General features: G+C 36.5%; 1 protein-coding gene across 3 annotated transcripts in view; it reads left to right on the top strand.

The window, feature by feature from the left end:
- LOC133655937 (MICOS complex subunit mic25-b-like) overlaps positions 1-22,109 on the top strand; it is a 124,667-nt gene that overhangs the window by 5,500 nt on the left and 97,058 nt on the right. For all 3 annotated transcript variants that reach the window (XM_062056713.1, XM_062056629.1, XM_062056795.1), the window contains exon 4: positions 204-339. In XM_062056713.1, coding sequence (XP_061912697.1) covers positions 204-339 — 136 coding nt within the window. The remainder of the gene's footprint in view (positions 1-203; positions 340-22,109) is intronic.

The raw sequence follows: 22,109 nt of genomic DNA, 5'->3' as shown, positions 1-22,109 counted from the left end.
AGACATCAGTGGTGCATGTGCAAATGGGCAGCTTGGAGACTGAAATGCTATTTTCACCCTCTCTAATTCAAATAACTTGCATGGTTTGTGTTGCTCGGATTTAACTGCACTTTGCTTTCAATTTATCAGTCAATTATGTCCAAAATCCTTTCAAGTAGTTTAGTAAAAGAATAAAACGTGACCTTTTGTCCCTCTGATTTCAGTTTTGAGAAGCAGCAGGCCTTGGTGCAGGAGCAGCTGGCCATACTAGCCCAGACTGTGGGCTTAGACCACCCGAGTCCCTCGGTCATCATGGAGAAAGGGAAGGCCTGGGAGGAGCAGGAAAAGGCCAAGATGCTGGTGAGTCGCACCGTGTCTGCAGAACGATGATTAGTGCAAAGTGCTACTTTGACTTTATTCTGATAATTACCCCCAAAACATAAATATTAAAGACATAAACTCCCTACTATCAAAAACTACACAACAATGTTTCTTGAAAAAAAAAAAACATATTTATTCAACAGTACACCTTCACTTATACCGTTGTGTTCAAAATAATAGCAGTCCCACATCACTAACAATATAAATCACTGTTACAATTTGCCAATTAACACAAAAAGAAATGGCGTAATATTTTGGGACTGATGAGAGTAAGATTATTCTTTTTGGGTCTAAGGGCCACAGAGAGTTTGTCAGATGTCCTGCAAACACTGAATTCAAGCCCCAGTACACAGTGAAGACGGTGAAGCATGGTGGTGCAAGCATCATGATATGGGGATGTTTCTCGCACTATGGTGTTGGTCCTATTTATCGCATACCAGGGATCATGGATCAGTTTGAGTACATCAGAATACTGGAAGAAGTCATCTTGCCATATGCTGAAGAGGAAATGCCCTTGAAATGGGTATTTCAATAAGACAATGACCCCAAACACACCAGCAAGCGAGCAAAATCATGGTTCCAGACAAACAGAATGCAAGTAATGGAGAGGCCAGCACAATCCCCGAACCTTAATCCCATTGAAAACTTGTGGGCCGACATAAAAAATGCTGTTCATGAAGAAAAACCAAGAAATGCAGAGGAATTGTGGAACGTAGTACAATTGTCCTGGGCTGCAATACCTGCTGACCGGTGCCAGAAGTTGGTGGACTCCATGCGCCACAGATGTAAAGTAGTTATCTGAAACCGTGGTTATGCAACTAAATTATAGTTAATAATTCTAAGGAAAGTTGAACCTGCAAGCCTTTCTTAGTTTATACAGCACATTTGAGTTTTGTAAAGGAAGATGTCAACACTGCTATTTTTTTGTTTTATATTTCATGACTTTCTGTAAAATATTGTCAAATTAAATTACTTTTTTCCAATTTTCTGGCTTTGAAATAGAATGTGCAGTGTCCCCAATGCATTTGTGTTCATTAAAATACAATTTATTTGAAAAATTATGAGGTTTACTCACCTTTTTAAACACACTGCTATTATTATGAACATAACTGTACATTAGTAACAACACTTCTTCAGATATAAATGAATATGCAATGTTCCAAAATCTAAACTAGTCCATATTTTCAAAGGACATTTTTCTGCAGCAAAAGTTGAACCGCAAGCTTTCTTTTGGCCTGCAGCACCATCTGCTGTTTAGACTTATAATGACATGTTTGGAAAGCAATATTTGACTTACTCATTTGGATTTTGATCTTTATTCATGTCCTATTTATTAGGGTGTCAAAAATATTGAGTTAACTCATGGGATTTACCGCAAAAAATGTTGTATCATTTGACGTATATAGGCAGATTAATCATGCAATGTATTTAGACTACATGTTCCTTTACCTCCTCAAACCCAATAAATAATAATACATTCAAATTGATCAGCAACATTAACTCGGGTGCACAGTATGAAAACACTTCAACCTACAAAACAAAAATGAATAAAACAATTGTGCTGATTTTTTTTTAGTAAGATGAGGAAATCAGGATAATTGACTACAATGAGCACGTTTTGCTTTCTGAAATAGGGTTTGAAGAATGATACTGATTCCTCTAATATATATATATATATATATATATATATATATATATATATATATATATATATATATATATATATATATTGATACTGATTCCTCTAATATATATATATATATATATATATATATATATATATATATATATATATATATATATATATATATATATATATATATATATATATATATTTGTGCATATTTATTTATATGTATGTGTGTGTGTGTGTGTGTGTATATATTAGTGTTGTAACAATACCAATATTTTGGCACTGGTACTAAAATAATTTCGATACTCTTCGGTACTTTTCTAAATAAAGGGGACCACAAAAAAATTGCATTATTGGCTTTATTTTAACAAAAAATCTTAGGGTACATTAAACATATGTTTATTATTGCAGTTAAGTCCTTAAATAAAATAGTGAACATACTAGACAACTTGTCTTTTAGTAGTAAGTAAACAAACAAAGACTCCTAATTAGTCTGCAGTAACATAGTGTGTCATTTTCCATTCTATTATTTTGTCTACATTATTAAGGACAAGTGGTGCACGAGCATATCTAGTCGATACTACTATGATTAAATCTATATTTGTTATCATCACAAAATATGTTTTCCTTTTTTAAAAATTCAGATTATGTTTATAACACATGAGGACTTTGAATATGACTAATGTATGATCCTGTAACTACTTGGTATCAGATCGATACCTAAATGTGTGGTATCACCCAAAACTAATGTAAAATATCAAACAAGAGAAGAATAAGTGATTATAACATTTTAACAGAAGTGTAGATAAAACATGTTGAAACAGAAAATAAGCAGATATTAACAGTAAATAAACAAGTAGATTAATAATGCATTTTTACAGTTTGTCCTTCATAATGTTGACAAAATAATAGGTAGATAAATGACACAATATGTTACTGCTTACGTTAGCAGGCTAATTAGGAGCCTTTGTTTGTTTACTTACTAATAAAAGACAAGTTGTCTAGTATGTTCACTATTTTATTCAAGGACAACATTGTTCTTCGATTGCAATAATAAACATATGTTTAATATACCCTAATATTTATTGTTAAAAAAAAGCCAATAATGCAATTTTTTTGTGGTCCCCCTTATTTAGAAAAGTACCGAAAAGTATCGAAAATACATTTTGGTATATATATATATATATATATATATATATATATACATACATATATATATATATATATATATATATATATATATATATATATATATATATATATATATATATATATATATATATATACATATATATATATATATATATATATATATGAAGTATTGTATATATGTTTTATGATACATTTTCAATATTTCAATTAACAAAAATGAAGAAAATATTAAAAAAAAACTGTACTGTATGTATAAAAGCATCCATCCATTTTTCTTCTATTCCGCTTGTCCTCATTAGGGTCACAGGCGAGCTGGAGCTTATCCCAGCTGACTTCAGGTGAAAGGTATACTCCAAACTGGTCACTAGCCTATTGCAGGGCACCAATAGACAACTAACCAATCACATTCGCACCGGACATGTAATAAGAAAAACCAAACTGAAGAAATAATGACAAACAGAAAAATTATCATAATAACAATATAGTGAAGTCATACAAACAAATGAACACTACACAATTATTTGTTTTTTTATATCCTAAAAAGAATTGAAACGTATTTACTACCACCCCTTATTCATACATGAGCTACCAAGCTTTTTGTCATTATTATTTGTGGTCTTTAATTTACTGGTCTTTTTTTATGTTATTATTAATCTGTATCTCACCTAAAAACAATTTTTTTTAGCACAAATATACATATGTATACACACATACAGTATATAGGCACAGTAATAAGTGACAGTAACAGAAAATAAGTAAATAAATATCAAAATGATAACTATAATAATACAAATAATGATAATGTAAAGTACTTGTGATTGTTACAAATCCCAATTCTTGTATATATTAAAATTATATTTTGGTATCTCTTTTTAAACTGAGCTGTGGTTGGACATTCTTTTAAACTCGCATTCAAACTCTTCCATAATTTAACTCCACATATATAAACACAAAAGCTTCTTCGGGTTGTGCGTATATTCTGTTTTTGAGATCAAATTTTCCCCTCAAGTCAGTGAATATTTTTTGAACAAATGCACACATCTACGTATATTAAGTCATCTTTGAGGCTGCTACCTTTCACCACTTGTAAAAAGTCAGCTGGGATAGACTTCAATTGAGTTAGATGATACTTTTTGAGATACCTACAAATCATTTGACTATTGAAGAAAAAGACAACCGGATTTGTTAACAGCTAAATCACAACCATTTCCTTTTTCCATGCCACAAACTTCTTCTGCGGTGTGGGCATACCACACCACAACAATTTAATGCAAAACAACCAAAGAAAAAACATGACATTGTGTAAACCATTTAAAGCGCCACCTCAGAACTTTCAGTTTTGGTTGATTTTGGCAGTGCCAGTGGACCAAAGTGGTAGTGTTTTGCCAAAAGAAGCCCACATTTCCCATGAGGACTAGCGCATATAGCGTCAAACTGACATGATGTCCGCTGTAATATTGGCACAAATATTACATCTGTATTGGCTATGCTGATGTTAAATAGCAGACACTATCAAGAAATGATCTTGGATTGTTCTACACACATGATGCTACTGCCAAGAATGTATCGGGGCAGATTCAAGTTTATTCACAATACCATAGAACAATTACAATAGTAGTGAATATCACTTAAAGATGTTGGTAAGTGAAAGGGTCCCCCAAATAAGCTAGAAGAAGCTTTTGACAGGGGGTCCAGAGGACAGTATATACATGGAATGATGAAACATGGTAGCAAGCACAACAACAAAAAAAACAACAACGCTATATGATAAACACAAGATAATAGTACTAAAGCACGCATACACATACACACATACATTCATTCAACCATGCAAAACCCAACAGTAGTCAACCCCACATGAGGCATTAGAGATACCGGTAGGTGGTTAATAGGTAAGTTTTCAGTTTCTTTTTGAAGTTGGAGAATGAATACCGCATCTTGAGGCTCTCATTAAGCCGGTTCCAAATCTTTGGTCCCCTGCATACAACACTTCGAGCGGTACAAGCCAGTAGACGATGTTTACCTGATATCAGATCTAAGTTAGGAGTGTTGTGGGCATGCTGGGGATGGTAGATAGGAACCAAGCTACAGAGCCTAAGATTCAGCCTGTGACTGACTTGATATGTTAATCAAGCATTTTGATAAATATTGAACTCTGTCAGTCTTAAGAGATGATAATTATGGAATAGATGTCGAGTGGGGGCATTAAACTTGGACCATGACAGGGCCCGTATGATTTTCTTTTGCATGGATTCTAATTTGTGAAGGTAGGTAGGGAAGGTGTTACACCAGATGACATTACAGTAGTTAAGATGTGGTTCAAAGAGAGTTTTATATAGGTTAAGTAGAGCATACAGAGGAAGATAATGACGAAGGTGAAAGAACAGGCCAACATATTTGGATAATTTGTTTAACAGATGGCTAATGTGACATTTGAAATTGAGGTATTCGTCAATGATGACCCCCAGGAATTTTGTGGAATACACTCTCTGTATTTCCTGCCCATTGATGTTGATATGGCAGTGCTCAGTATTTGTCCGGTTTTTATTAGAATGAAATAGAATAAAATGTTTTTTATTAACATTAAGTGAGAGCTTATTGCATTTGAACCAGGAATCCACTTTCACAAGCTCTGAATTGACAGTTACTTGTAGATCGTGTAGGCTCCTGTGTGAGGTAAACAAATTTGTATCATCAGCAAAAATTATTTTATGGAAAGTTTCGGAGGAGTTTACAAAATCATTTATGTATAGGATAAAAAGGAGAGGCCCCAAGATGGATCCCTGGGGAACCCCATAATTTATGGCGGGGACGGCGTGGCGAAGTTGGTAGAGTGGCCGTGCCAGCAATGCTGGTTACTGGGGTTCAATCCCCACCTTCTACCATCCTAGTCACGTCCGTTGTGTCCTTGGGCAAGACACTTCACCCTTGCTCCTGATGGCTGCTGGTTAGCGCCTTGCATGGCAGCTCCCGCCATCAGTGTGTGAATGTGTGTGTGAATGGGTGAATGTGGAAATACTGTCAAAGCGCTTTGAGTACCTTGAAGGTAGAAAAGCGCTATACAAGTATAACCATACTTGCCAACCCTCCCGTTTTTAGCGGGAGAATCCCGGTATTCAGCGCCTCTCCCGACAACCTCCCTTCTCCCGACAAACTCCCGGTATTCAGCCGGAGCTGGAGGCCACGTCCCCTCCAGCTCAATGCGGACCTGAGTGGGGACAGCCGTTCTCACGTCCGCTTTCCCAGCAGCTTGCCTGCCCAATGACGTCATAACATCTACGGCTTTTAGAGAGTAGAGTGCACAACAAGCAGAGAGAGTTCTTGGTTTCTTATGTGGGTTTATTGTTAGGCAGTTTCATTAACGTCCTCCCAGCGCGGGTAACAACACACAACAACAGCAGTCACGTTTAGTCTACTGTAAAGCAGTTCGTCTGCCATAAACAGCAATGTTGTGACACTCTTAAACAGGACAATACTGCCACCTACCGGATAGCCTGCAGAATACTGAAATTCAAGTATGTCTTTTATTTATATGTATAATAAAATAAAAATAAAATATATATATAGCTAGAATTCACTGAAAGTCAAGTATTTCATACATATATATATATATATATATATATATATATATATATATATATATATATATATATATATATATATATATATGTATATGTATATATATATATATATATATATATATATATATATGTATTTATATTATATATATATACGTGAAATACTTGATTTGGTGAATTCTAGCTGTAAATATACTCTCCTCTTAACCACGCCCTTGGCCACGCCCCAACCACGCCCCCCCCGCCCTCTCCAAAAAAAATGCCAATACCGCATTTTCCTTCTTCAATACAGAAGAAGGAAAATGTTTTATTATCATTAAGTGAGAGCTTTTTGCATTTGAACCAGGAATCCACTTTCACAAGCTCTGAATTGACAGTTACTTGTAGATCGTGTAGGCTCCTGTGTGAGGTAAACAAATTTGTATCATCAGCAAAAATTATTTTATGAAAAGACCTGCATCGTAAAGATGCAGGTCCCAAGCAAAAAAACACCGGCGGGAGAGTTTTTTTTCGAAGGAAATAGTGTGGAACTGCAAACTATCAAGCTGGTGGCTATTAATTGCAACCACGCAAATTTCCCAGAGTTAACATTAGCATTATCATTTTGATTTGAGCATGGAAATGTGCTTACTAGTTCAGCAGGAACAGAGCCAAGAAAGGCAGCATCAATCGGAAATCCGTCCTCATCTTTGAGCTCACCCCAGCAAGAGAAAGCCGCGCCAATGTTGATCCTTGACTTGATCTTTGAGTTTTTTTAGCGGTACGTAGGCATTTGCATCGACTTCCGTCTTTTTAATGAATTGGGAAAGGGGGGAGTGACGTATGCCGTAAAGCGAGTCAGTACATTTGTAGTCTTTTGTGTGTGGGATTGAATCCGCTCTGCATGCCTTTGCACAGGCTCTGGTCATTTTTATAACGGAACTGTTAATAGGTATGCAAATAGATTTAAGTCCACATAATATTCACTTACAGTGATAGTTAACTGTAGTAATGTTTGTACAAGAGTTGACTTGTGCACAGTAGAAAGCAGTTGAAATGAATTCTGAGGTCCCCCAGTAATGCTTGGAGTGCAGAGTTACATCCCTACTTATGTTTGTATGTGATTGCATTGCCAAGAAACACATGTCTCTTTAAATGTGCTTTGTGTGAATACACTTGACTTGACCAGACTCAGTTTGAAACAGATTCAGTTCCCAAAACCCTTTGTTCAAATCCCATCAATGGCCAATGATTTCTCCCTGCCATTTTAATCAAGCGAGCACAGCCGCCATAAACAACACCGTGCAAGTGTAAACTATGCTCTTCGCAGCTCTCTGCCTTAAGTGGTGAATAACTCCCAACTTGTTGTATAAAAGGTAGCAGAATAAAAAAACAGCTGCCAGTCTTTGGAGATGGCACAGTTCTTTCTGCAGTTCAACAAGCCAGCCCATGACTGACATCCTTAAATAGACGATGTGTTACAAAAACAGCCGACTCCTCTCCTCACTTCCAGTAACACCTCCTCCCCCAACTATTCTCTTCCTCTGAGGTGTCATTCTTTTTGCAAATAAAACCTCATCAACACTGGCTTACTGCAGTCTACAAACAACAAGCATCTGTTTTACACTTGCTGACCTATACATGGTTTTCTATATACAGTATAGCAACATTTCCCCCTTGGTATAAATCTAGGGATTCTTTATGAATTTGTGTGCTGTATGCATATGTTGGTTTTGAAGTACGGGCTGTTTTGAATCAATAAATTTGTTCAAAGAGACAACAAATCTTGAAAGGGATATCTCATCTACTTTTTGTGTGATTCGGTTTTCGTCAAAAATGTCGTCCTTGTTTTTCTTACACTGTCTCGGCCAAAACTACTAATCAGTTCGCCCAAAGAAAAATTTGCCAGTGACAGCACTTTGATAACGAAGGTGAGAAAGGATTCAAGAAGTAACTCGTAGCAAAGTAAAAAAGTGGCATCCGCTTGTCCCCCTGGCTACACTCATCATAAACAAGGTTCTTCAATAGATACACTACCGTTCAAAAGTTTGGGGTCACATTGAAATGTCCTTATTTTTGAAGGAAAAGCACTGTACTTTTCAATGAAGATAACTTTAAACTAGTCTTAACTTTAAATAAATACACTCTATACATTGCTAATGTGGTAAATGACTATTCTAGCTGCAAATGTCTGGTTTTTGGTGCAATATCTACAAAGGTGTATAGAGGCCCATTTCCAGCAACTATCACTCCAGTGTTCTAATGGCACAATGTGTTTGCTCATTGGCTCAGAAGGCTAATTGATGATTAGAAAACCCTTGTGCAATCATGTTCACACATCTGAAAACAGTTTAGCTCGTTACAGAAGCTACAAAACTGACCTTCCTTTGAGCAGATTGAGTTTCTGGAGCATCACATTTGTGGGGTCAATTAAACGCTCAAAATGGCCAAAAAAAGACAACTTTCATCTGAAACTCGACAGTCTATTCTTGTTCTTAGAAATGAAGGCTATTCCACAAAATTGTTTGGGTGACCCCAAACTTTTGAACGGTAGTGTATGTATTTCAAATTGTTTTCTAAATGTAAAGCTATTTCATTCACGCGTACTTTGTGTTTATATTTTAGGGTGTCTGGAATGGATTAATTGGATTTACATAATTTCCTATTATAGAAATGTTTTAGTGGGGTTTTCCCTACATGTAATTGATGGTGGTGGCCCACCACGGTAAAATGAAAGCCGCCATATCTTAAAAATTATGATTTTTACGTGAAAACAAATTAAAGTAATATAATGTATGAATGGATGTACTGTATATAGTGTAATATATTTGTGGGGTTTCTTATGTTTTTATGGCTGTTAAGGAAGGGGAGACACAGACGTCAGTGTGTGTATATATTTATATATATATATGTATATATATATATATATATATATATATATATATATATATATATATATATATTACATATGTGTGTGTATATATGTATGTATGTGTATATATATGTGTATTTATATATGTATGTATGTGTATTTATATATGTATGTATGTATATATATATATGTGTATTTATATATATATATATATATATATATATATATATATATATATATATATATATACACACACACATATGTAATATATATATATATATATATATATATATATATATATATATATATATATATATATATATATATATATATATATATATATATATATATATATATATAAGTGGCGTACGGTGAGGTTCATGTCAGGTGAGGCACTGACTTCATCACAGTCAGATTTACAAACATATGAACCCTAAAGAGTATGTTATTCACCATTTGATTGGCAGCAGTTAACGGGTTATGTTTAAAAGCTCATACCAGCATTCTTCCCTGCTTGGCACTCAGCATCAAGGGTTGGAATTGGGGGTTAAATCACCAAAAATTATTCCCAGGCACGGCGCTGCTGCTGCCCACTGCTCCCCTCACCTCCCAGGGGGTGAACAAGGGGGTGGGTCAAATGCAGAGGACAAATTTCACCACACCTACACTGTAAAAAAAAAGACATTTGAGAAAACGCAAAATTTCAAGGCAACATGATGCAACAAGATTTTTGCGTTTTCTCAACTTTTGACTACTGCTAACCAGACACTGTTTTGGTACACTGTAAAAAATAATTATAGTTTTTAAGTTAGTCAGACTCAGAAATAAGGTTTCACTATGTTTAACTACCAAAACAGTGTCTGGCCAGCAGTAGTCAAAAGTTGAGAAAACGCAAAAATCTTGTTGCATCATGTTGCCTTGAAAATTTGCGTTTTCTCAACTTTTTTTTTTTTTTACAGTGTAGTGTGTGTGTGACAATCATTGGTACTTTAACTTTACACTTACAAACTGTAGCACACAAAAAAGCACATTTAATAAAAAAAACGTTATTATGGTTTTACCTTTACTTATATGTGCGGGAGCAGTGGTGTTCGTGTTGGAAGAGTCGTGAATGAATGAAATATGAAATCCGCGCAGCAGTCTGCAGGTGTACCTAATGTTGTGTCCCTGTTCACGGCTCCTCCGGCGCGCCGTGCGAGCATTGTTGTTTTTGCACTTTTTGGCTTCTTGTTAAGTGACTTTTTTTTGGGTGGATTCGGTCTTGTACGTGGAGGGTTTGGGTGTGGGCTTTGGTTGGTGTGGCGCTCCCGTCAGGAAGTGCATTCTGTGGCGGAGGTGCTTGGCACCAGGAGGCGGGGTTATGAGACGAGCCTCCAGTTTTATGATCGCTCAGCACAAGAAATACGTTACACACATACAGTTGTGGACAAAATACACTGTACATTATATACCTCAGCTAACTAAACTATGGAAATGTATAATATAATTCATATAGCAATACGGTCTCACTGCACAGCAGGCCAGCAGTTCGCCGAGTCATTGTGCACAATCCATGTTGAGGCACAAATCAGTGACGCGCCTCAACTGGCTGCTGATCACCGCACCGTCTCTTCTCAGTATTTGAACGGCAAATGTGAAAATAAAAATAATCTAAAACTGGTGAAGTTAAATGGAAAATAGCTTTAGTATAATCACTGGATACATATAACAATTTAATTATTTTTTTTTCTTTTTACTTTTTTTTTCTTTCCATGATGGCAGGTGAGGCTGTGCCTCCCCTGCCTCTAGTGACTGCACGCCACTGATATATATATATATATATATATATATATATATATATATATATATATATATATATATATATATATATATATATATATATATATATATATATATATATTGCAAAACCGTTCACAAAGCTTTTTCTATTGTATTATAACGATTTTGTAAAATTAAAAGCGTATATACATATATATATATATATATATATATATATATATATATATATGCTTTTAATTAAAAGCATATATATACGTATGTATGCTTTTAATTAAAAGCATAAATTAAAAAAAAAACTTACAATTAAAAGCATGCATATATATATATATATATATATATATATATATATATATATATATATATATATATATATATATATATATATGCTTTTAATTTTACAAAATCGTTCACAAAGCTTTTTCTATTGTAACTGCAACCCGTTGCATTATTTTAAAAATATCTCTCATCACATCTTTTGTTACATTCCTGTATCGATATCAACTGAACTATACCCATTCAAAAAACTGTTTTATTTTTTGTATTTTGGTCATGGCATAAAAATAAATGTAGGTTGATCTGCAAGAAAGGCAAACGTCTTTTTATAAGGACAACTGCAATTCATTGCCCAGAGCAATATCTATGAAATAGCTGCAAACATGATTCAATTGTTGCATGATGCAAAAAGCCAAAACAGTCTTAAAATTTCAGTTTGTCACAGCCATGAAAAAATGTCAATCTGAGATGAAGTTTGTGATGAGAGGTGACATGTCCATGTGGTCATGCCCCCTCTTTCTCACTCTCACACATCCTATTTCCTTTTAACACCTAAGCCAGCCTGCTATGTGGGCACTTGACAGAAATGCTGTACTTCTGTCACGCCATGTTATCTTGCTAAATGTCAGCGCTTATTTTTACTTGTCGGGAACAACTTTGTATAGTTATGGGTGCAAACCAATTTAGCCATGATAATCATTTGCATGTCTGTTGGAGGTTAGACAAAGAGGTTTGTCAAACAAATGAGTTCCTTTCATAGACACCAGATGGCGTTGTTGAAGCATGGTGCGGTCATAAAGGAGTCGGCGCTTTGCTTCAAAGCAACATGTGCGACTTGGAAATTCTTTATCCTCCCATTCATTCCTGGCTGTCTTGGGCTCATCTTTTCATCCGTCCTTAGCCAACCTGTCCTTGTGTCCTTGTCTTTGAGCTATGCCTGAGATCAAATCATTTGACACTGGCCCAAAAGATGAAACATGTAGATGATGCCACACATTTCAACAAGAAGTAGGCTTGCTGCTGGGCAGACACAAGAAAAGGGGAGTAGGGTGGAGCTGGTTGTGCCTCTGAATTATGATGGCACATTCATGCTAAACAAGAAAATAGAATACAGATAGTCACCATCTCATGCACTCATGCAGGTGGTTATGTCTTCAGCTGCATTGAGGGTTCACCAGACGGACGTGTTCCTTCAACTGTACTCAGCCCATCCCAGAGATATCTTTTTTTTCTTGGATCATTATGAACGTGTATGAGTTTGAATCTGACTTGGACCTTTCTGCGTGGACGTTGCTTGTTGACCATCTCAGTGGCCTTGTGGTTAGAGCAGTGTTTTTCAACCTTTTTTAAGCCAGAGCACATTTTTTGCGTTGAAAAAATGCGGATATGACTTTAAAGCATAACCAAGCATGCATCACTATAGCTCTTGTCTCAAAGTAGGTGTACTGTCACCACCTGTCACATCACACCCTGACTTATTTGGAGTTTTTTGCTGTTTTCCTGTGTGTAGTGTTTTACTTCTTGTCTTGCGCTCCTATTTTGATGGCTTTTTCTCTTTTTTTTGGTATTTTCCTGTAGCAGTTTCATGTCTTCCTTTTTGAGCGATATTTCCCGCATCTACTTTGTTTTAGCAATCAAGAATATTTTAGTTGTTTTTATCCTTCTTTGTGGGGACATTGTTGATTGTCATGTTCGGATGTACTTTGTGGACGCCGTCTTTGTTCCGCTGTAAGTCTTTGCTGTCGTCCAGTATTCTGTTTTTGTTTACTTTGTAGCCAGTTCAGTTATAGTTTTGTTCTGCATAGACTTCCCTAAGCTCCAATGCCTTTTCTTGGGGGCACTCACCTTTTGTTTATTTTTGGTTTAAGCATTAGATACCTTTTTACCTGCACGCTGCCGCTGTTTCCTACAAATAAATTAGCTACCGGCTGCCACCTACTGATATGGAAGAGTATTACACGGTTACTCTGCCGAGCTCTAGACAGCATCGACACTCAACAACAACACATCATTTGCAGACTATAATTACTGGTTTGCAAAAAATATTTTTAACCCAAATAGGTGAAATTAGATAATCTCCCACGGCACACCAGACTGTATCTCACGGCACACTAGTGTGCCGCGGCACAGTGGTTGAAAAACACTGGGTTAGAGTGTCAGCCCTGAGACTGGAAGGTTGTGAGTTCAATCCCCGGCCGAGTCATACCAAAGACTTTAAAAAATATGTTTTTTAAAATTTTTTATTTTTTTGGCATAAAAAAATACAATCATGCGTGCTTACGGACTGTATCCCTGCAGACTGTATTGATCTATATTGATATATAATGTAGGAACCAGAAATATTAATAACAGAAAGAAACAACCCTTTTGTTCGAATGAGTGTGAATGAATGTTTTTTTGGTTGGTGCACTAATTGTAAGTGTGTCTTGTGTTTTTTATGTTGACTTAATAAAAAAAAAAAAAAAAAAAAAAAATCTATATATATATCTATATATATATATATATATATATATATATATATATATATAAATATATATATATATATATATATATATATATATATATATATATATATATATATATATATATATATTATTATTATTTTTATTTTTTTTCATTTATTGTGCGGCCCGGTACAAATCGATCCACGGATCGGTACCGGGCCGCGGCCCGGTGGTTGGGGACCACTCCTCTAAAACATTCTCATGTTGCACAATGAAATATAAGCATGGGATAGAGTGTTTACATTCCTGTAGCTTTGTCTGTAAAATATAGCTTCAGTGCTTATTATTATTATTATTATTATAGGGGACGGCGTGGCGCGGTTGGAGAGTCGTCATGCCAGCAACCTGAGGGTTCCTGGTTCTATCCCCACCTTCTACCAACCTCGCCACGTCCGTTGTGTCCTTGAGCAAGAAACTTCACCCTTGCTCCTGATGGGTGGTGGTTAGGGCCTTGCATGGCAGCTCCCGCCATCAGTGTGTGAATGGGTGTGTGAATGGGTGAATGTGGAAATAGTGTCAAAGCGCTTTGAGTACCTTGAAGGTAGAAACGCGCTATACAAGTATAACCCATTTACTATTTATAGCTTCAACTTTATTGTTAGTTTTTAAACCAACATCCGTCCATTCTTCCTTTTCTATCTCCACTCAGTTTTTGTGTGCTTTGCCCGAATTTGCGCCTCAGCAATAAAAATAAAAATTACTGGTATTTTTCAGAAGCAGTATTGTAACGTTTTTAATTCATTAGTACTGCTGTACTTTATTAGTACCGTACAACCCTAGCATAAAGTATAATTTTGTCTTTATAGAGAGTAGCGCTATAGTAAACAGTGTCTGGAAGAGAAACCACTTGGGAGCATCGAAGAGGGGCTCCGTCAGGATGGGCTACAGGATATCTGTACTGTAGCACACTGTACAGTCTAATAGTCGAATGTCTGAATCCGACAGGCATTTAGCTAGACACCCTGCATTGCTTGTTAGTAAAGACAACAAGCGGGAGAAGAGGGGAACGATGGAATGGGAAAAGCATACTAGGGATTGAAGTACTGTCAGGTTCAAACACTGATGACATCTATTAAACAGACAAGAAGCAAGGAATCATGCAGAGACAGAGTTAAATTTTGCTCAATTGAGGAGAGACGTTTTTTGGGCTGTACTCTAGTTACAGATCCAAACTACGCTCTAAAGTCCAGCCCACGTGCTTCCTCTATTTATTTGGGAGGTCCCTGGTTACATCACTGAAGCTGTCGCTGAGGGAAGGGGGTAATCTCGACAGCTCCAGTTAGACACAATAAATGAAATGCAAATGTGTTAATACTCGTGATATTGCCCTGTCTCTGCTCTGTCTGCGTCACGGCACTCGATGTTCGGCCTTGGCAGTCAGCAGGTCGATTCTGGAAACAAACACTGATACGAGACTGGCTTTGCACAGATAGAAAAAGTACAACTTCAGCACAATTGATAATAACTATAGCAACGGCCCTTACGCATAAGAGTTGTGTGATGATATATACATAATTATTCTACACATGAACATTGCCATTTGCTCTAATGGTGCTGTTTAACACCAAGCAGGGACGCATCAAATTGAACAGTAATCCAGACACATCAGCTCCTCTAATCACCGTTGTGACATTTTTTCCATCATGTTAATGCCGCTAAGCCCTTTGTACATGCACACACTCCATCACGTATATTTGCTGACGAGGAGAGTCCTCGCCGGCTGACCAGATTTCGATCGGTACGGCGCAGTGACAGAGGAGGGAGCGCCCCGGCACAAATCTTGCGGGCTGAAAGGACAAGCGCGTAGGAGTGGAATACGTCTCCCATCAGTGAGCGCTTGGTGATGTAATGAGACAGCAGGGCACGACCTATTGTTCCCATGAAAAATAATGTATCCCAGAAGCTTGCAGGCAAATTGCCGTGGATTAATGTTATATACCAGAACACTCAAAGTTCAACACTTGCACTTAAACTGTCAAGTCATTAAAAGGAGTCACGTTAAAAGTCAGGGAATGTGAGTATTTTATTATATTCACTGCAAAAAGTAATTGAAAAACAAGAAAAAAATACAAAAATTAGGGGTATTTTACTTGAACTAAGCAAAATGATCTGCCAACAAAACAAGAAAAGTAGGCTTGTCAAGACTTTACAAAACAAGTAAAATTAGCTAACCTCAATGAACACCAAAATACCTTTAAAATAAGTATATTCTCACTATTAACAAGTGCACTTTTCTTGATAGAAAAAACAAATATCAGACCTTTTTTTCTCTATGTTGAAAAATGTTCTTAAATTAAGTAAATCCTAGTGCCATTATCTCGACATAATGATATGCGCTCGGCATTACATTTCCTGAAGCCAGCAAACTTACACAAAAAACTAATTTATTTTTCTTAATGGAAGGCAACAAGGCAACCGCTTGTTACTCTCGGGCTCTCCTAGCCGCTCAGGCAAATCATATTGTCTAAAAATGCATTTTTCCAGCGATAACATGACATCATCGCGCCAAGTGCGTGCTCTTTCAGTCATTAGTGTGCAAGGAATATATATATATATATATATATATATATATATATATATATATATATATATATATATATATATATATATATATATATATATATATATATATATATATATATATATATATATATATATATATATATAATATAATTTACAGCCTGGCACCCGGCCAAATTTTTTTGAATTGTAATTTAGAGGAATTTATCTAAATGTGCATGAACTATTTCTGTTCAAAATTGTTGGGAATGTCACATGTCACATGTTAAATGTTTAAATATTAACTGTCAGTTTGCTGTACTGTGCCAACTGTACTACTATACGTGTCATGTCTTTTGATCATGTTTTTGTTTGGCTATGTTCTGTTTGGTTTTTGGGCTCTTTTTAGTTCTTGTTTTCACTCCCTTGCTTTGTTACCATGACAACCATTAGTTTCACCTGTTTCACGTTCGGACTCACGCACCTGTCATTAATCATGTCCTTATTATTTAAGCTTGTAGTTGCCAGGCAGTCGGCCTGGCGACATTACTTCTGTTACCTCTACTACTCATGCCTGTTCATAGTTTCATGCTGATGTTAATTTCATGCTCCGCTCATGTCACAGTAAGTGTTGTTTGTTTTATGTTCATAGTTTTGCCTTTGTGCTAGTTTATTGTTTTCATAGCCAAGTTTGTTCTCCGACTTGTGCGCGCCTTTTGTTTACACCTTTTGTTAGTGTTAAATTAAATCATGTATCTACCTTCACGCCATGTCCAGTCTGGTTCGCTTGCATCTTGCGAAAACAATCCACGCAGTAATTTGCGTCGCCATAGTCCACGTCATGACAATATGAGTATGTGTTTTCTATTGTTTCATTGAAAATAAAACAGCAAAGTCCATTTGGCTGTCATCTGTTTTAATCATGAGACACAATTGTGTCAAAGTCATGATTTTTTATTTCATGCTTGAAATAAGACATTTTTACTTTGAAAAAGCAGTTTTATACTTGTGAGTGTTGATGACACAGCTTTGCAACAGTTGACATTCTAGTTTCAAGCATGTTTTACTCAATATAGCTCATACAATCTCAGCAACAAGCTGTAATATCTCACTGAGATAATTTAGGACCGAAACACTTAAAACAAGTAAAACACTCTAACATAAAATCTGCTTAGAGAGAAGAATTATCTTATCAGACAGAAAATAAGCAAATATCACCCTTATTTGAGATATTTCATCTTACTTAGATTTCAGTTTTTGCAGTGTTGGGCCCATGCTGCACTCCCATACCAGCTCTTGGCCACTTCGTTTCTGTGCAAAAGCAGACCAACAGACGGGAATGCCTGCCCCGGCGGTGGTCTGGGGTGTGAGATGCTGTCTTGTGTGTGGTATGTCTTCCCAGTGACAGTGGTCTTTCAGTGGCTTCACCCTGACACATCACAGTTTGACCATCTGTTCCTGTTTATAGTCTATCGGCGAGCCCAGCGAAAGCCTTTTGAAATTCATGAGTTGGGGTTGGTTTTGTAACAACTATGATTTTGCACAACAGAGCTTTGTGTAGAAATGATAAGTAGTAATAAATGGAAAAGGCAAGTGTTCCTGTGGTTTTTGTTTTTCTCATCGGTCACTGTCCGACTCTACACTATAATTGTTTTTGTTTTGTCTCAACGTCCCTCTTTTTTACATTCAGCTGGCTTCTTTTGACTATGTATTATCTATCGGCCTTCTTGTCGTCTGCTGAGGATCAAGTTATGCTTCCCTCATCCTTGTGACGGGAACACATACACGGATATAAATATTGGGACTGTTGCCAATCACGACTCTACAGAGAGACTCTATAGATAGATAGATTGCACCAATAACAGTGTCCACTCTTCTGGAAAGACTTTCTGCAAGATTTTGGGATAAGAATTGCAGACCTGCCACTACGTATGCATTTTTTATTATTGGCACGCATTTCGATCTTGAATACGCTTCGTTGAGCTCCAGGTACGCATTTTTTTTGCCTTTCACTTTCGCCTTAGTTTCCCACAGCAGCTAGACCGGTTCTCTCCTCACCCTGCAAGCCCTCTTGCATGGAATGACGTGCACTTAAAACATATATTATCTTGCATCGATGCAACGTGGACCAAAAAGCGTGTGATTGGTCATCATTGGTATTTTTAACTTTAACTTTAAATACATATCCGCAATACTTCACAGCACACCATACTTGCCAACCTTGAGACCTCCAATATCGGGAGGTGGGGGGTAGGGGGTGGGGGTGGGGCTTGGTCGGGGGTGTGGGGCGGGGGCGTGGTTGGGGGCGTGGTTATTTACAGCTAGAATTCACCAACTCGAGTATTTCATATATATATATATATATATATATATATATATATATATATATATATATATATATATATATATATATATATATATATATATATATATATATATATACGTATATATATATATATATATATATATATACGTATATATATATATATATATATATATATATATATATACATATATATATATATACGTATATATATATACGTATATATATATATATATATATATATATATATATATATATATATATATATATATATATATATATGCGTATATATATATACGTATATATATATATAATGTGTATATATATATATATATATATACGTATATATATATATATATATATATATATATATATATATATATATATATATATATATATATATACGTATATATATATATATATATATACGTATATATATATATATATATACGTATATATATACGTATATATATATATATATATACGTATATATATATATATATATATATATATATATATATATACGTATATATATATATATATATATATATATATATATATATATATATATATATATATATATATATATATATATATATATATATATATATATATATATATATATATATACTTGAATTTCAGTGTTCCGGTGGCTATCCATTAGATGGCAGTATTGTCCTGTTTAACGTCTCCGTTCATGATGAGTATATCATTTCGGCCACCGTGTTCAATGGAGAAGTCTGTTCTACATATTTACAGGCAACATACACCTTCCCCTTCGAACTGTCCTGGATGAACTGAAATTCTTGTTTCCATTCGTTTTGGAACTTGCAAGCGTATTTCTTCATCTTGCTCGTCGACGGTGTCGCCATGTCTGTAATTTCCTCGTTCTTCTGCTTCATCTCCTTGTTGTGTGCGCAGTTGTGCAGTCTACTCTCTAAAAGCCCTAGATGTTATGACGTCATTGGGCAGGCAAGCTGTTTATATTGTGGGAAAGCGGACGTGAGAACAGGCTGTCCCCACTCAGTCTCAGGTCCGCATTGAGCTGGAGGGGGCGAGGCCACCAGCTACGGCTGAATACCGGGAGTTTGTCGGGAGAAAATCTCTGCCGGGAGGTTGTCGGGAGAGGCGCTGAATACCGGGATTCTCCCACTAAAAACGGGAGGGTTGGCAAGTATGCAGCACACACTTCAGTTCAGGATGTAGAAACTGGCCTGTTGACCATGAAACATACACTAATTCAAGTGTAAAAGGAAAATACTCATCTCTTATAACATTTTCATTATCGTTATATCTAGCACTGTTCAATGAATGCATTTTTAGATATTTAAAAAAAAATCACATGGTTTTGTAGTTGATTACAAGAAGAGTAAATCTTTGACTTCTGACAAATAATGTGACATCAAAAAATGCGTCTGCTGGCGACATTCTCCTGGCTAATCATCATTCTAACCATCTTTCCTCATCTATAGTCCCCTGATTCCCAAGTACAAACCAAAGCAACACCTCCCTAACACAAACATTTATTCAAATGTAACATTTGCATAATTCAGTATTTAGATAATAGATTTGTCACTGTGTGAGGTGGTGTTGGGAAAACATCCAATATTGTCTCCCCCTCTTTCATGCACACACACACACACACACACTGAGTTGGGTTTGTAGGAGGTTTGTTGCCAGTAGGGTGCTTCTGGTGACCCTGATAGTGCAGCCTCAGCAAGAGAGAAAGTACATCCATTAAGTTGTCTTTATTTATGAGAAGGTATAAAACTTTCTCTGTTATTGCTAGAGCGTCCATCTCACGTGGCGTTAATTTGTCCTCGCCATTACATAAGCATTAGCAATAGCTGCTTGTCTGTTAACTAGTGTTTGGGTATACTTACCAGCAAACAAACATATACAAGTCAAATCAGCCAATTTCTCTCATATTTTCAAAGCTTGTTGTCTAACCCCAGAAACAATGTTTTGTCCAATTTAACCATCAACCACATACAGTAGGAAAGGTATTCATATGACCCCCTTTCTGGGTGGATCTCGTGTAAGAGGAAGAGGGGTAGGGTTGGGTATCGTTTGAATTCGTACGATTCCGATTCCGATTCTTTGTTTCGATTCCGATTCCTGACGATTCTCGATTCCTATTCTTCTTGTACCATGTGTTTGACAGGTAGTCCCTGGAAGGTGGTATGTATTTTGGGTTGAGAGTTTTCACCATATCCCTGCAAACATAAACAAACATGTAATGTTGCTGTTACTGTTCAGCCCAGTATCAATTAGCTTAGCTCTAACGTTATTGCTTAACTAACCTAAATGTTAGAGATTCCACCTCTGAAAAGGGATGCAGTCTTTTGACTATGTGTGCAGTGACCTTTCTGTGGCACTCTTCCGTCTGTGGCACCGACATCTTCCCCATTGCCGCTACGGTGAACGGAGTACGCTGAGCACATCGCGGAGCCTGGCTAGCAGGTTGTAAATTGTCTATGAAAAAATATGCGGGCTAATTTGTTAGCTGCCTCAACGTTGGCGCAAAACACATTATTTATTGCATATATATTGTTTTACTTACCGGATTCGGACTGCAGTGCAGTCACCGAGGTGCCAGGCTGGGCGGCGGAGCCAGAGGAGGACGGTTGGCGCAGCGCGTGGAAGACTGGACACGCATTTATTTGTACTCCATGAACTCGGAGGTGCTTCATCATGTTCGACGTGCACCCTCCTAAGCACGAAACAGTCCTGTCGCACGTGTTACATTTCGCCGATTTCATTTTTTTTAGTAAAATAAAGCCACACTTTCGACCGCCGACGCCCGCTATCCATGCTTGACCGGCGGTGGGCGCTTCTTCGTTGGTGTTCAGCGGCTTCTTCTTCCGGTCGGCGGACTTATTCTTTTTTTCCGGTCGGCGGACTGGGTATCGAAACTAGGAATCGAAATTTAAACTTTTGAGCGATTACGGGAGAATCGGAAAGTTAGTCCCGGTTCCAATCAATACTCGATACTCGATACCCAACCCTAATGAGGGGGGATAATCATTTTGCAATGCAGTCTGCTAAAGATGTTGGAAAGCGCCACTTTACGTAGCAACTGACGCTTTGGTAAAAGTTGGAATTGCCACAAAAAAAGATTTTCAACACGACTGCAATTTGGCAGCTAAATTGGATA

This window comes from Entelurus aequoreus, linkage group LG01, assembly GCF_033978785.1.
Source record: "Entelurus aequoreus isolate RoL-2023_Sb linkage group LG01, RoL_Eaeq_v1.1, whole genome shotgun sequence".
NCBI classification, from domain to species: Eukaryota; Metazoa; Chordata; class Actinopteri; order Syngnathiformes; family Syngnathidae; genus Entelurus; species Entelurus aequoreus.
Note: the sequence above shows the minus strand (reverse complement) of the source record. Positions and strands in the feature narration are given on the sequence as shown.